At 33.9% G+C, this 16601-nt stretch overlaps 1 protein-coding gene across 1 annotated transcript; it reads right to left on the bottom strand.

Annotated features, from left to right (window-relative positions):
- Nucleotides 1–3959: 3959 nt before the first annotated feature.
- LOC139506909 (uncharacterized) lies at nt 3960–16317 on the bottom strand. The gene is made up of 4 exons (XM_071295579.1): nt 15981–16317; nt 15358–15443; nt 14569–14663; nt 3960–5716 (listed from the first exon to the last, which is right to left on the bottom strand). Exons 1-4 carry the CDS (start codon nt 16044–16046, stop codon nt 5238–5240), a joined length of 726 nt encoding a protein of 241 aa, XP_071151680.1. The 5' UTR covers nt 16047–16317; the 3' UTR covers nt 3960–5237.
- Nucleotides 16318–16601: the final 284 nt, after the last annotated feature.

Genomic DNA, 16601 nt, shown 5'->3' with positions numbered 1-16601 from the left:
TAAAGAGTCAAATGACATTCTCCGTTTTTTGAAAAATATAAAGCTTATGATATAAATAGGTGACTTACCTTGTGAATGTATAGCAATTGTTGATTGTTTATTACTTCTATTGCATACTCGGAAGTCGGTTTAACGAACTTGTTTTCCTATTATTTGGGTATGTCTTAGTTGGATTGTTGCCGTGTATAATGATTAAATGTAACGAATTTTGAGTTAAATGTAACGGATTTTGAGTAATGTTATATGAGAATACAATGCACAAAATTTCAATCAATTTTCTCTCCCTTTTTTGTACAAAATTGCTCATTGTTGAAAAAAAAATAGTTATCACAGGTACCAGGATTATAATTTAGAACGCCAGACGCGCGTTTCGTCTACACAAGACTCATCAGTAACGCTCAAATTAAAATATTTATAAAGCCAAACAAGTACAAAGTTGAAGAGCCTTGTAGATCCAAATTCCAAAAAGTTGTGCCAAATACGGCAAAGGTAATCTTTGAAAGCCGTACGGTGACCTATAGTTAATTTCTTTGTCATTTGGTCTCTTGTGAAGAGTTGTCTTATTGGCAATCATACCACATCTTTTTTTTATATAAACAAAAGTATCGAAAATAAAGTTCATAATTTCTCACATTGAAAAACATAAAAACAATTAACAAAGTATTAAGTTTACGAAAGCATTTATGTTGTACAATAGATATATGAAGATGTGGTGTTAGTGCCAATGAGACAACTCTCCATCCAAATAACAATTTAGAAAAAGTAAACAATTATAGGTCAATGTACGGCCTTCAACACGGAGCCTTGGCTCACACCGAACAACAAGCTATAAAGGGCCCACCCCATAAAGGCTCATTCTCACTACAGAGAAACTGAACGCCAATGGTTAATCTACCAAGAAACTCAAAGTTTTATCCTTCATCAAAACAAATTGCAGCGTATAAAAGAAACTGACAATTAAGTGGATACCTCAAAAAATTTCAAACGTTTACTTTATGTATTTACAGTTACGATAAATGATAACATTGGTATAAGAAGATGTGGTATATGTGCCAAAGAGAGAACTCTCCATCCAAGTCAAATTAAACGTCGTTCCCACCTCAGGTGCTATTTTTTTGATTTCGGGAGAGATATTTATGTCAGAATTGTGCACGGTTTGCTACTTCAGTGTGCCATTGAGAGCAATCAATATAAAAAACAACCAACTTCAAAAGCACAAAGATGAAATATTGTTTGACTTTGTATCAATTGCCAGTTAGCAAAGTTTTGTGCAACACTAGATCTGCGATATCTGTGAACATACAGATACTAATTTGCATTTTTCGTTTTCTATATTTAGAACTATACAAACCTCGTTATGCTGAGTAGCTACTACAAAACATGGTTCAAATAATAACGTTGAGAAGATTGTTATATACATTTTACTTAAACTATTAGGTCTGTAAATTTATGAAATTCTATGGATGCATGATTTTTTTTTGTTTCCTGTATTCACGGCCGACACTCGGCTAACCGAGAGATTAGTCGGTTAATCTATATTGAGTATGCGGCTATATCGGCTGTTGGTCTGTTAATCGGGTTGGCTAAAGTCTGTTAATCAGGTGTTATCGAGAAAATCATTGAAAGTTCAGCATGTTTCATTGTATAAATTTCTAAATATATTTTCATCATAAAAAGTATTAATGTCTAACAAAACAATTCAATGTACTGAATTCAGTGGTGTAATTATTATTTTTCTGGCTTCGATGTACGATCTATAAAATGAAAAGGCGGGTTACTCATCAATAAATTTATACACATTTTACACACATAAAATGTACACAAAATGACACATAGGTTAAATTTACTTGCATTCAATATTTTGAACATCGAAAAAAGAAAGGCATTATGTTTGTTAACCATATTGATATCATTGTGTGAAAAATCTACACGAAAATCCGTATTTTGGTTACATAAATCAATCTTTATTTAAAACCTGGTCTGTTAATGGGTCGGATGTATAAAACGCGGTCTGTTAATTTGTCTGTTAAGAGTTATGAATGGCAATAAAAGTATAATTTCATTTCTATATGGGGTGTTATCGAATCAAATGAGTAGGCTCAAGACGAGCGGCTAAAATATACGAAAACAACACATGAGCAATGAAACATAACATATACGGAAACAACACATGAAATGGAAAATTGATATAATTGGTTTCAAAACGTGTAATATTAAAGTAATATTAATTTCATCCAAGAATGATCGCATATATCATGTTGATTCTGTTTAATTGTCATGAATGACACACATTGGTAATCTACATTGGTAACCAGTATATAAATCAGAGATAAACGTCGTAATGTAACTAAACATCAGTAAGTAAAATATATTGGGATGACAAAATATGAAAAATAAAGAAAGAATAATGACCAAGATAAATAAACTGTAGAAAAAAATGACATAACAATTTAAAGAATACAGAAATAAACAATACCCCCAATCCGGACCCTCATGGTATACACGAGAATCTGGATGGAAACGCAGAATATATAATAATATATAAGGACAGTAGAGAGTGATACATTGCTAAACACGAGAGAAAAATAATACACACATGAAACACCGATGGCTGTTGAAACAGTAACGGATTGTGATGTACTTATATTAGTGACAAATTTTAGAAGTTTACATGCGGACAACTATGGTAGCAGGTAAATGCCATTTTGCGTTTTAGCGCCTCAGCGTTTTCGCCTCACATATTCTATATGGCGAAAACGCGAAATTGCGAAGTCGAAAACGCGAAAACGCGAAACAGATTTCTCGTTTTCGACTTCGCGATTTCGCCTTTTCGCGATTTCGCGTTTTCGCCTTATAGAATATGAAAGGCGAAATCGCGAAAACGCGAAATGGACTTCAACGGCCACCATAGACAACTGTAGTTCTCCTCTGCACTTATGAAGAAAGGAACTAAACTGAATAAAATGAATTGAAACTTAAAATAACCAAATGTAGCTGCATTCGCTCCTTTCCGTTTACCTCTTTAGAGTGATTTGAAAACAACATATGATTAAGTAATAGAAAAAAAGAACCAATTGGATGATGCTGACGAATTAGGGTTTTTAAAACATCCAGTGACAAATATCATGTTCATATGTGAACGAGAACACGTTATATGTACCTTGTGTTGTATTAAAAAGACACTTTCAGTCGGAATTGAGAACGTTCTACTTCGAACAGACACAAAAATTAAGGCTGATTGAAAACGTCAATAAAAAATTCATGCATATTCTAAAGGCCAATCCATATCATGCTATATTGAAGTGACACACCCTCAATAAAATGCAAAGAAAGTCAAAATAAAATGCTCTGTTCAGGATACTGTGGCACCGTATTGTCATTTTTGTTTACTCAGTAACATCTCATTCTTAAATTTTTCAAGGGGAAAATATAAAGGTAACAAAATTATTGTCGTGGCTAAATAACTCTTAACTGACACAATTTCAATTGTCCAACCCATTAACAGACTTTATTCTCATAATTTTCACTAAAACGTGGTATTATTCACGTTATTTTACAATTATGAAATATTTACTAATGTCAATTTATTTTTTAGAACCACAGTACTATTTTTGTCCTTAAAATTATATCTAAATTTGTTTGTTTCGTCTTTTATTAAAACAATTGCTATTCGTATAAGCATAAATACTACATACTTGCGCGACGCTTTTGGTTTTACTGAAAACTGCGTAGACTAAGAAATGTTTTTACAAGTGCAAAATGTCAGACACTTTTCTTTTTTTGATTTGGTTCTTATAACATGCAAAAAATCTGTATATTTAATAGAGTTTAACATTAAATTTAGCGTTTTACTCTGAACAGACGTATAACCAACCCGATTAACAGACCAATCGCCCATATAGCCGCATACTCAATATAGATTAACGACCAATCTCTCGGTTAGCCGAGTGTCGGCCGTGGTATTGTAGGATTAATGAATAATAAGCGCTTGTTTCATATCATGAGTAATATTGAAAATTTTTGTAAGGTACACAATAGACTTCAATTGTCATAAGTCTGGTCTTATTCGATGATTACTATTTCAATCAACAATAAAGGGTGATTATCGAGAAACTATATCCCTCAAAAGCGAAAGGCGATTATCGAGAAACTATATTCTTTATGGATGACCGTAAGGTATAAAATAAGTGTCAGTTCCGATTTCTTTAGTCAATCCTGTTATTCCAGTCTCTGAAAAAAGCGACATCTTGTTACTTTATTCTCTATCCCATGATGGAAGGTATATGCTACACAGTGTTCATCATTAAAACATAATCTATAACATCCGTCTGGGGTATTTATATTTTTTGTGTCCGTATCCGATGACCGCTGAGCGCCCACAACAGTTGTGTTTATCATTATCATCCTACTATTGATTTTTGAAATGAACATTATTGTTTCCCATTCTTTATCTGTTTTATCGGTCTCTGCTCTTATTCTGTATGAAGTTTGAGAGTCATTCTTAAAGACGTTGTTATACATATGACAGATTAGGTCAGCAGTGGCACACAGTGGACATATTGTTATAGCCTCACAGTCATTCAGCTCAAGACACGAGTCTATGCACTGACGATTTGTTGAAACTTTCTTTTCTTTATAGTGTGCGTAAAGTCTTGTTTTCTTCAAAACTAAACCTGGAGGTGGTATCTCACATGATTCTAGCTGCCCAAGATCTTTAAGATATTCACAGTATTCGGCTTTATTCTTTTCAATGTTTAATGATATTCTTTGATAGTTTACGTTTAAACCTGCCATATACGTTTCAGTGAATAAGTTGTCAATTGAATCTAGTTCATATTTCATAGGGACCGGGGTTTCCTTAACGGTAGATGCCCACGTTGTTGAGTCGCCGTTTGCAGGAGGTGGGGCACCTACGGTAATAGTTTTCGTTTCAATATCTTTTGAAACCTTTTCGACTTTTTCTCTTTCTTCTTTTGCAATTTTAAATCCTAAGCCGACACTAATTTTTCCAGAGATCTCACCAAATCTGTTAAACTTAAACCCTTTACGCTTTTTAGAAATAAATGTTGTAGTTTTCATTTTATGTTCAAATGTATATCTTGCGCCAAACGTAGTATAAATTTGAAAATGAGTCCCGTAAGTTTCAAAAAAATTAAAATAGATTTGTTGGTCGTCGGTTGCTGCAAGCTTATGTATCCATCTTAAGAAAGAGTCGGAAAAGGGAGGAGCATTATCCGTCATAAGTTTACTGAAATAGTAATTACATTCAGCAGTAGAAAGTATGTAAACTGACTTACTGGTCGATAATTCATTTGATGAATCCTGATACCCACCACTAGCTTTAAATTCTCCACCGTATTGGATTTTTTGCCTCCTGACGATATTTTCGGTGTACTTACTTTTACGCTTGCTGAGATTGACAAAGATTTAATGAGTTCATATCTTGTTTGTATCGTTTTAGAAGTAAAGTCAGTTATACACGAAACATCAGGAACGATAACTAACCCTCTGGGAATAAAGTACCTACAATCTGAAGTCTGGAGGCCTTCTCTATAATCTGCTTTAAAAATTGGCAAAGTGAATCCTGGGTCATGTCCTATAGAGAGGGGATATCCTTTTAAAATGTTATATCCAAAGAAAGCATAGTCTACATCGGGAAATGTCCGTTTTAATTGAGATCCCTGACATTTCCGTAAGTGATCTTCATTCCTCATACCTGAAAGATACAGAGCTATACTTAATAACAATCAATCTTTTAAATGAAAAAGTGGTCCAATATAACAATGGCAGGTAGTTCAATGAAGCTATTATATATATTTCTTTCGGAATTTTGTATTATCAATGATCTTTAACTTCGTACTTTATTTGACACATTTTTTTTTATTCGAGCACTGCTGTTGAGGGTTTTGTAGACTAAGGGCGTATTACGCAATACGTTATAAGTTATAAGTTATATGGTTCGTTACTGACCCCCTATGGATCCATAGAGGGTTAGTAAAATCCACAAGGGGTGAGGCTAGAGGCCGAATCCCTTGTGGATTTTATTCACCCTCTATGGTCCGTAGGGGGATAGTAGTTAACCGTATAACGAATGTATTGCACGCAGGACCTTATCTGCTGCGTTGTGTTGAAAAATAAACAATGGAACACAAAACATTAATAGATAACGTCATCATCAACAGTAGATGTGACGTCATGATCCCCCTATGAAATTTACTAAACCCCTACGGATCCATAGGGGGTCACCACGTGACGACTTTAAACCAATCAAAACGTCATCTGTTAATGTTTTTGTGTTTCATTGTTTATTTTTCAACAAACGCAGCAGATAAAGTCAAGCGTTCCATAAATTCGTTATACGGTTAACCATTAACCAACTACGGACCACAGAGGGTGAATAAAATCGAGAGTGATTCGGCCTCAGGCCTCACCCCCTATGGATTTTACTAACCCTCTATTGATCCGTAAGGGGTCAGTAGCGAACCATATAACTTATAATGGTTGTTTGTTGAATTATAAATAATACAGAATAATGGGGGAAAATTAAGAAAAGCGAAGAAAAAAAAGTGAAGTTCGTGATACGGTTAACTACTGACCCCCTATGGATCCGTAAGGGGTTAGTAAATTTCCTAGGGGGTTCATGACGTCATGTCTACTGTTAATGGTGACGTCATCTATTAATGTTTTTGTGTTTCATTGTTTACTTTTTCAACAAAACGCAGCAGATATAAAGTCCAGCGTGCGATAAATTCGTTATATGGTTAACTATTAACCCCCTACGGACCATAGAGGGTGAATAAAATCGAGTGATTCGGCCTCTGGCCTCACCCCCTATGGATTTTACTATGGGGTCAGTAGCGAACCATATAACTTATAATATTTGTTTGTTGAGTTATAAATAATACAGAATAATGGGGAAAAAATAAAGAGAAGCAAAGAAAAAAAGCGAAGTTCGTTATACGGTTAACTACTGACCGGGCCCTATGGATCCGTAAGGGGTTAGTAGATTTTCTAGGGGTTCATGACGTCACGTCTACTGTTAATGGTGACGTCATCTAAAAACGTTTTAATTTCCTTTTAGCCAAAACTTTGATAGAAAGTTGTACACACATACGAGAGGAATCAGTTTGTGTCAGATAAAGATTTTTGTAAACTGATATGATTACTGCTTGTTGACAACATTCATTTCTGTGGACTTTTGCATACTATTCCACATTTTATATTGCAGTGATTATTTCAGATTCCAAATTGTGAACTTTTTATTTTTATGTAGCAACATTCCAGCAGCACCTGCATACGGTTTGTACTAACATGTGCAACACGACGGATGCCACAATTGGAGCAGGATCTGCTTACTCTTTCGGAGCACCTGAGATCAACCCAGTTTTTGTGGGGTTCGTGTTGCTCAGTCTTAAGTTTTCTATGTTTTCTATCCCTTTGGTATATTTTGCCTCTCTTTTGCATAACTCTTTTCAGTACAGTTTAACATCTTTAGATAAAGAAAAACTGAGATTCGGTATTGTTGAGAATGATAGAACTGTGCATTAAAAATCTAAAATTATAAACATTTTTACAATAACGGGTCATTCCCCTTAACTATTTCAACACGGATTAAAACCGATAACGAGTCTAGTAAGCTTATAATATATATGCATAATAAAAGCCAAGAATTGACGACAAGATATGGTGACATTTATAAGAGAAAATCAACGGTCTTTGTTTTAAATTACACAATAAACGAAAAATATAATGGAACACAGCAACTAATGTTCAACTAGAAAATACCAGTGGCGGATCCAGAGGGGGTGTAGAGGGCGTACGCCCCCCCCCCCTTTTTTGCTCGGGCTTTTTTTTTTGGGGGGGGTAAAATTATTAATAAGACTAGACCTCCTGAACTTTGCCATTTCCCGTGTACTGTAGTATTTAATTTTCATGCGACAATTCTTTACTTATAAAGATATTTTTCGCTGGAATTTACTGATTGTCAAAGTCATGTCTTTCTCTATGGTGGAGTTGAACAGTGCGTCGAAAAAAACGTCGCTTAGTCATTTTGAAATTCAAATTACAGTAACACATTGCTTAGGCTGAGGATGACAATCATGACACCTTCAAAGCGACAAAGGATTGAGCAAGAACTTATTTAACTTCTATTTCACTATTCCACCAAACAATATATAGACTATTACACTCACATGAAAAAAAGTTTCACGGCAATATTATTTACCTACGAAAACATGTTTAACCCCAAACGCCCCAGCCAATTTTAAAATAACATAGCTGAATAATGATCCCCAGTCAGTATAAGCTCTAGATATATTTAAAGTCTAAGGTACGAACCATTTGATCTGAGGAAACAGTCTGAGATATTTGAGAAAAAAAATATACATGTAACTCGGATTTTGCCTTAAACAAAAATTCTGGCTGTATCTGGATTGACAACAATTATCATGTCCACTGATTTTGCTATTGGAAACAAAAATTTACATCAGAATTATTTAGCATTAAATGAACATGATGAATAAAAACGGGCATTTTTTTTTTGGTGGCAGGGGTTTGCATGTCTGAACGGAATGCCTGTTTCGCCGAACTGATATATTAAATACTTTTTTCAAGACCAGACTGCAACCTGCCTGATGGGTGTGGCCTTTATGTCTCCATTTGTCGACCGTTATTCATAAATTCGTTGACATTTCAGACTCGTTCTTAGCCTTTTGGAACCCCTCACTTCCCTTAATTTTGTTGGGTGAAACAAATCAACCAAACATTTGGATAAGAAATTGCTTGTTTGTCTTTTCAACTTGTGCCGGCCGTATTGTAAATTTCATTGAATACCCCGGCGTATATCTTGTTTACAAAAAGACATATGTGAAGTTATGATTACTTAACTTACCCGGCCACATCCACTTGTATTTTTGTCAATCTGATGAGTTAAGCCTTTTTCAACTGATTTTTATAGTTCGTTCTTATGTTGTACTGTTATACCACTGTCCCAGGTTAGGGGGAGGATTGGAATCCCGATAACATGTTAAACCCCGCCACATTATTTATGTATGTGCCTGTCCCAAGTCAGGAGCCTGTAATTCAGTGGTTGTCGTTTGTTTATGTGTTACATATTTGTTTTTCGTTCATTTTTATTACATAAATAAGGCCGTTAGTTTTCTCGTTTGAATTGTTTTACATTGTCTTATCGGGGCCTATTATAGCTGTCTGTGCGGTGTGGGCTTTGCTCATTGTTGAAGGCCGTACGGTGACCTATAGTTGTTAATGTCTGTGTCATTTTGGTCTTTTGTGAATAATTGTCTCATTGGCAATCATACCACATCTTCTTTTTATATTTACAACAAAACAGCGAGAATTTTCAAAGTCTATTTTCTATTGACAAGTCCCACATCAATTTATCAGTTCATAGCTTTGGATCCATACTATCATTTTATGATAGACAATTAATAGAGAGAATACAGCATCGAAAATATCCAACCCTTACACTTTACAACAACTACAAAATATACATGCCCCACGCCAGTAACCGTTTGAAAAGTGCATATTACACTTATTTTATGTTTTTAGCCCCAAAAAGGTCCCTAAGTAGGGACGTACTTTCAAAACTTCAGATAATATGCAGAAATATAAAAAGAAGATACAAATCGACATTACGGGGCAATAACTTTTACAAAAAGTCAATTGGTTATTGCAGTAGAGTAAGTGTAATGTTTGAAGATTTTGTATAAGTGGTCATTTGTGCTATTTCAGTTACAGTTTTTCTTTCTCTTGTCAAGACAATCGTATCAATTTTGTCATCATTAAAGAACAATTACTACTATAAGGATCGAGTCAATTTATGATATAATTTGATACTGTTGAACATATTTTAGCTTTTGTGAAAATCTTGTACATGCTGTATTGGTGATCATTTTTGTTGATAACAGATTCTGCTATCTCTTATTATTTCCAATAAAATTTATAATAGTTTATTAACTTCTTTTGAAATAACAAATAGGCTTTAATTGATTATATTTTAATTTGAGATGCTCGTCTTTTAATTTGTGGTCGGTAAATTTACAGCAAAAGTGTACTCAATGGTTAAATATTATTTCAATTTTAACATACAAATTCATATACATGTAATGCTATGTTTTTTGTTTTTTTTCCAGAAATATTCGTTCAAAGGCACGATCATGCTCTTAGATATAACTGTTGTCTGGCATTGAAATGATCACAACGTATCATTTTGCATCAGTTATCATCTAGCTTTAGAGGACATGGAGGGGCACGTACGATAGCAGTTCATCTACCGTATCAATAGCCTGTCAGCACTACATTCCACACGCGACAAGTGCGTTCGTCTCGGTTATGAATTAGCTAGGAGTGTCAATTTCCTGCCGATAAGAAGTGGTTCTTCATGGGAAATCCGGCTTCCTCAACAAATAAAAAATGACCTGTGTTATATAGCCTACTGTGCTAAAACACTTACAATCAACAAATCAATTATCAAATTCTAGCTATGCTTCTTCAATGCATTTACATTGAACAGGTTAAAACTTCATGTGTATACTGCAATTTTCAGTAGTCAAAGTCTAACACATAGAGACACACACACAACAGCAAGATGAGCATTCCAAGCAATGCGTCAAATTTGCAGGTTTAGTCATTGCAGTATTAGACAAGAATCTACAAGAGCAATGCAAAACCTAACTGATGATCTGTATGACGTAAACGTTCGTTAGAGTCACAAAATGGGATATAAATTAATCTTACTTCATTCATATATATATCTCTAACAAATCAAAACAAAAGGCTGTTGAGTGAGGCAAACCGGATTTTCCTGCAGAGGTCTAACCCTGAACAGTAGAGCAAGTATGAACACAACATTTAAGCTTAAACCAGTTCTGAATTTGGATTGTTATTTAATATTTAAAATAGATTATTATCTAATTAATAATGAAAATAAATGGGGAATGTGTCCATGGGACACAGATGATGCCCCCGCTTGCATATAATATTATAAAGGGACATAACTCAAGAACTGTAAAAATGTGTACTTGATCTAAGTTTTGTGGTAATTGGCATTGTGTATACGTCACTGGGGTAAAGCTGATGACCGTAACTGCATTTACGGTCATCCCAAGATGTCGGATGAAAAATTAGGTCAGTATCTGTATTGTCTGTTACAGTGTTTCTATATCATTTTCTTTACAAAAGAGACATTGATACGATGTAAATTTATAAAGATTCACACGGAAATCACAAATTACTTCCGAGAAATGTGCATGAAACAGGAAATTCGATTTAAAAAAATCGCTAAGATGACCGTAAATCACACTCGAGATGACCGTAACAGAATCAGCAATTCATAACAAGGATGACCGTAATTGGTTAAAAGATGACCGTAGTTTGTACAGGATGACCGTAATTTCTAAAGGATGACCGTAACTTTTAAAGGATGATCGTCAATTCTATGAAATATCCGTATTTGTATAACTACTTTTTTTTTTTATCAAATGATTAATGGTGTTGATATAAAACGTATTTATGTGAGAGTATTATCCTATAGGTAGGAGAAAATAAGAAGTGCTTTAAATACAAAGTTCACCATATATATCTTTTTTTACGGTAGAGGGTATATACTTTTTAAAATGAACATACAACAAGATTTGCACATGAAAAAGTGGGGTAAACATGCAACAAAAGCGCGATTCAATGACACCTTACAAGTATAATAATAAAAAAGGCTGCACAGCCTCCAACTAAAAGCCAAAAGATTTTTGTTTATTTTTTGAATTCCTTGTAATGACATATAATAAATGATTTTTTTTTTAAATTCCAATGGATGTACACCCATTGATATTAATTTATATCGTCTTTGATTTGTCTTCTATTTTGTCTTGCAAGTAAAATAACAGAACCTGTTTTTAAAATATTACGACCAAACTAGTGAAGGCGAGCTCCAGCAAAATAGATCCTTAAAATAGTCTTGTGCGTATAGCGTATCACAAGGGGCAGGGGCGGATTAAGCCATTTAAAAAAAGGGGGATCCCAACCCAGGGTAAAGGGGGTTCAAACTATGTGTCCCCATTCAAATGCACTGATCGGTAAATAAAAAGGAGATCCGCCGCTGGGGGAAACCTGTCAATTTGTATACACAGCAATGTTATTCATATCTAAAGACAAACTAAGATTTTAATCTGCTTCCTCTGGAACCATACACATAGGCTCGATTACCGGATATTCATATGTTTGATTAGTGTTTTTAATGCTCCATTCATTGGCATTATGTTTTCTGGTATGTGAGTCCGTTCGTTGTTCGTCCGTTCGTCTGCTCGTTCGTCCGTTTGTGCCACCTTAGGTTAAAGTTTTTGGTCGAGGAGGTTTTTGATGACGTTGAAGTCCAATTAACTTGAAACTTAGTACACATGTTTTCTATGATATGATCTTTCTAATCATAATGCCAAATTACAGTTCTTTCTCATTTTAACGGTTCACTGAACATATAGAATTATAGTGTAGATGAGGCATGTACTAGAGACACATCAGAGGGACACATTCTTGTTTCTTCAACTTTTCGTCGTATCTCTTTCAATTTGTATTCAAATTTTAAGTCGTTTTTATCAATAAATTTTTCATTGTTTACGAGAAATTTGCAATTTACTATCATTGTCATGACTCAAAATACGGCAAATAGTTAAAAATAAATTGATAAAACATGTTTATATCCACTAACTAAACCCCTATTGAGACAAACACAACAAACAGCTATGAATACAAATACGGATATTCTTAGAATTGAGGGTCATCATTTAAAAGTTACGATCATCCTTTATAAATTACAGTCATTCTTTACAAATTACGGTCATCTTTTACAAGTTACGGTCATCTGTTTACCAATCACGGTCATCCTTGTTTTATGTTACGGTCATCTTGAAAATATTTTGATAATGATTTACGGACATCTTCGCGATTTTTTCAATTGAATTTTGCGTTTCCTGAACATTTTTCGGTAGTAATTTGTGATTTCTGTGTGAATGTTTTATAAATTTACATCGTATCAATGTATATTTTGTAAAGAAAATGATATAGAAACACTGTAACAGACAATACAGATACTGACCTAATTTTTCATCCGACATCTTGGGATGACCGTGAATGCAGTTACGGTCATCAGCTTTACCCCAGTGATACGTGTCATTACATATAGTTGAGGCAAACTTAAGATAGAGAACGAAAACAAAAAAATCAGCAATTTTTCCAATTGTAAAGAGGCATATCCGTCTCTAGAACGACAAAAGTGACGCCACCAAAATTCAAACTAAGTATGTATTTTAAGGTAATAAGCATTGTGCATAAGTTTCATAACATTTGGGTGAGGGAGCCTAAAGTTAGAAAACGGAAACACAAAATTTAGCAACTTTTCTATATGTAAAGAAGCATAACTCTGGAACAGTAAAATTAACGCCACCAACATTCAAACTTGATCTGTGTTTTGTGGTAATATTCATTGTGTATAAGTTTCATTCATAACATTTGGTTGGGGCAAACTTAAGTTAGAGAACGGAAACCAATTTTGGGACGTACGGACGCGAAAATACCACAAAACAATTTTAATATCTACCTTCATGACACACATGACTTAAAAAAAATAGTTATAAAGTAATTTTGATGTTATTTATGCATGTAGTGGTTCATGTAACAAGTTTGAGTTATTTCCCTTTAGTATTCTCGCATTATATATGATTAATTAATCTCTAAAATTAGATATGATGTAACACAATGTATATCTATCTTCAAATTATAACAAAATATAATTAATAGTTCCAACTATATTTTCTTACATTTGTCACAAACTAATGCAGATCTGCAACTTCTCAATGTCAAAAACTTTAAATGTAATGTAGTATAATACAATTAATAAAATAGATTATTATCGGATTAAACATGTTAAAGGAGTTCACTTCATGAAAAAAGTGAAAATTGAATTTAACATTCATTTGGTCACAAGAAAAAACATATCTAAATTTGAAAAAAAAACTTCAAAGCGTGTTCATGTTAATGAACGGACACTGTTTGGCAGAATCCCGCCTACCCACCGCACATCCCCAAATCAATAATAACGTTAAAATCTGTGCACATCTTATCCCAAACAAGGACCTACTTCAACATGTGTTCTGTATTAAACCAGAGACGATAGATATATACAGACGGCAAAACCAAATATAATATGGCATAGAAAGGAAAATTCAAAAGGAAAGTTTTTTATCAAATGAAAATATCAAAAGCTCAAACACATAAAACGAACGGAAACAATGTCATATTCTTGATGCTATACAGGCATTTCTTTATGGCAGATAATTCTAGATTAAACCTGGTTTCAAAGCTAGCAAAATCTCTCTTGCAGTTGTATGACGGTCGCATAGAATTCCATTGTATGACAACAATGAATGACCAAGACAAACATATAGAGTCAAGAAAATTTTTACCAAACTGGTAATAAGCTGAAATGCTCTGATCGTTGCAAAGAGAAATGTAATTATTTTCTGGCTAAAATCATTCTAGAAACACTACATACGCACTTACCGACATGTAAGTCCATGTTTTTAACTGAACTGGCTAGCAGCTTTTCTGCATCACTTCCAATGAGTGTTTGTTTTTCCAAATTTTTCTTTATTTCACTACAAATGAAGATCATGAAACGTGTCAGGTTTCGTTTGTATTAGGATCAGATAAAATAACAGAAGCTTTACATCGACAACATTTACTATAGAATGTACTTTGGCATATGTGTGCTCAAAATCATGATCACAAAAAGTAACTAAATGCCATCACAAATTTTATAATAAAGACCATAACTCATATGCAGTATGAACAACAATTTTGTAAAATACTATATAATAATAATTGGAGAAGAAAAAAAGGATTTTCTAAGCCTGTGTTCTTACTATGACTGTGAATGAGTTACACAATTTTATAATAAGTCATTCGGTCAATTTGTGACAGCATTTGAAGTTCTGTTCTGTTTCGATTCTGATTCACATTTAACATTTCGATTCTGATTCACATTTCACATTTCGATTCTGATTCACATTTCATATTTCGATTCTGATTCACGTTTGTATTAGGATCAGATAAGCAAAGAAACAAAGCAACAACAGGACGTTCAAAAGTGCATTATCACTCAAGAAGTTTACTCCCATTAATCTTAATCTGATTGTAACAAATGAGTTTGTTGGTTCCTTCTGAAGACCTTCTAGCAGTTGGTATGATCAAGAAACACCATGAAGACTTTATCACTTTGTTCTATTGATTATTGTTGTTGTCCTTTAAACACGCATTCTGTGTTGTGATATCCTTGCTCTATGTACTTACTTTGTTTGAGAAATGGAATAACTTATATAACATGCCAATCCCAGTATGACACATCCGAGGAAAATCTTAACCAATTTGTAAAGCTTCTGGAATAGATAATAAAATTTAATACGTCTACAGGGCAATCAGGTAATGGCCTTAAATATGTTATTCAAATCAACTTTGTTTTAGTTGTATAAACCAAAAAGTGTCTAACAGAACACAATCTTTTGATCTTTTTGACATGTGGATAAGTTCGTAGATTTTAAAAGAAATCAATTTGATCTTCAAATACCTGAAGAGTAGGATAGAATGGATAAGAACTGTGTTGTCTTAAAACTGTTTCTATCTAAGGTAGCGCTGACATTGCCATTCGGGAGCAAAAAAGCAAAGATTGGTCGACACGAAGTCTAAACCGTGTGTCAAGATAGGGTAGTACGTTTATCTGAAATATAACCCTATCAATAATACGTTATAAAACTCAAGCTCAGCGTGTGATTCTAGTACAAAGAAGGGTTTATTTTCATACCATATTAAAATGTACACGTCATAATAGGCATGTGATGTTTGCCACTGCACATGAAACGCAAATTAATTAGCTTTACCTTCGACATTAAATTCAATAGTTTAATAATAAGTATTACCTTTTTAATTTCACCATGCTGTTGCTCGCTTGATAGTAGTGATAAATTTGATGACGTTGCTTCCATGTCTACACCAAATATATATATATATTTTTTAAATAAGAAAAAATAATAAGATTTAAACAAAAATTTAAAACGTGTACGCAATTTATGTTCTTGCCAATCTCCAGCGAGCTATATCTTTTTTCAATACACAATATCTCAATAAAATGCTCAAAAGCAGTGCGCAGTTAGATACGATCGCATTGATCAAACCCTGGATATTTGAGGCAAGTATGAACACTACATTCAAGCTTGATATATATATAGCTCTGAATTTGGGTTGGTATTGAATATTTGGAACATCATAGGTTTCTGACACAGATTAATGTGACCAAAGAGTTGAAAAATTTGAAATTGGACTTTTACTTTGTATAGTCCAATATCCAAAATATAAATACACGCTTAAATTCAGCTTATCATAAAACTTTTATATGTCTACTTCCCGGACCTAATCATTTAGCATCTTCGCTAGTCAAGGGTTATGATCCAGTCCCCTCGTCTCCACCATGGGCGGATTGCAAGGGTGTAGAAGAGGGGACTGGATCGTAGCCTCTGCCTAGCGAAGATGACCATTTAGAC

The sequence above is a fragment of the Mytilus edulis genome, unplaced genomic scaffold (genome assembly GCF_963676685.1).
Source record: "Mytilus edulis unplaced genomic scaffold, xbMytEdul2.2 SCAFFOLD_670, whole genome shotgun sequence".
Lineage (NCBI taxonomy): Eukaryota > Metazoa > Mollusca > Bivalvia > Mytilida > Mytilidae > Mytilus > Mytilus edulis.
Note: the sequence above shows the minus strand (reverse complement) of the source record. Positions and strands in the feature narration are given on the sequence as shown.

Bases quoted from the DNA above. Each gene is read 5' to 3' on its own strand.
- LOC139506909 (XM_071295579.1), bottom strand. From the start codon at position 16,046: ATGGAAGCAACGTCATCAAATTTATCACTACTATCAAGCGAGCAACAG. The intron at 15,444-15,980 runs GTAATACTTATT...TATCTATTCCAG, and splicing joins AGCATGGTGAAATTAAAAAG to AAGCTTTACAAATTGGTTAA. The intron at 14,664-15,357 runs GTAAGTACATAG...CTTCATTTGTAG, and splicing joins TATTCCATTTCTCAAACAAA to TGAAATAAAGAAAAATTTGG.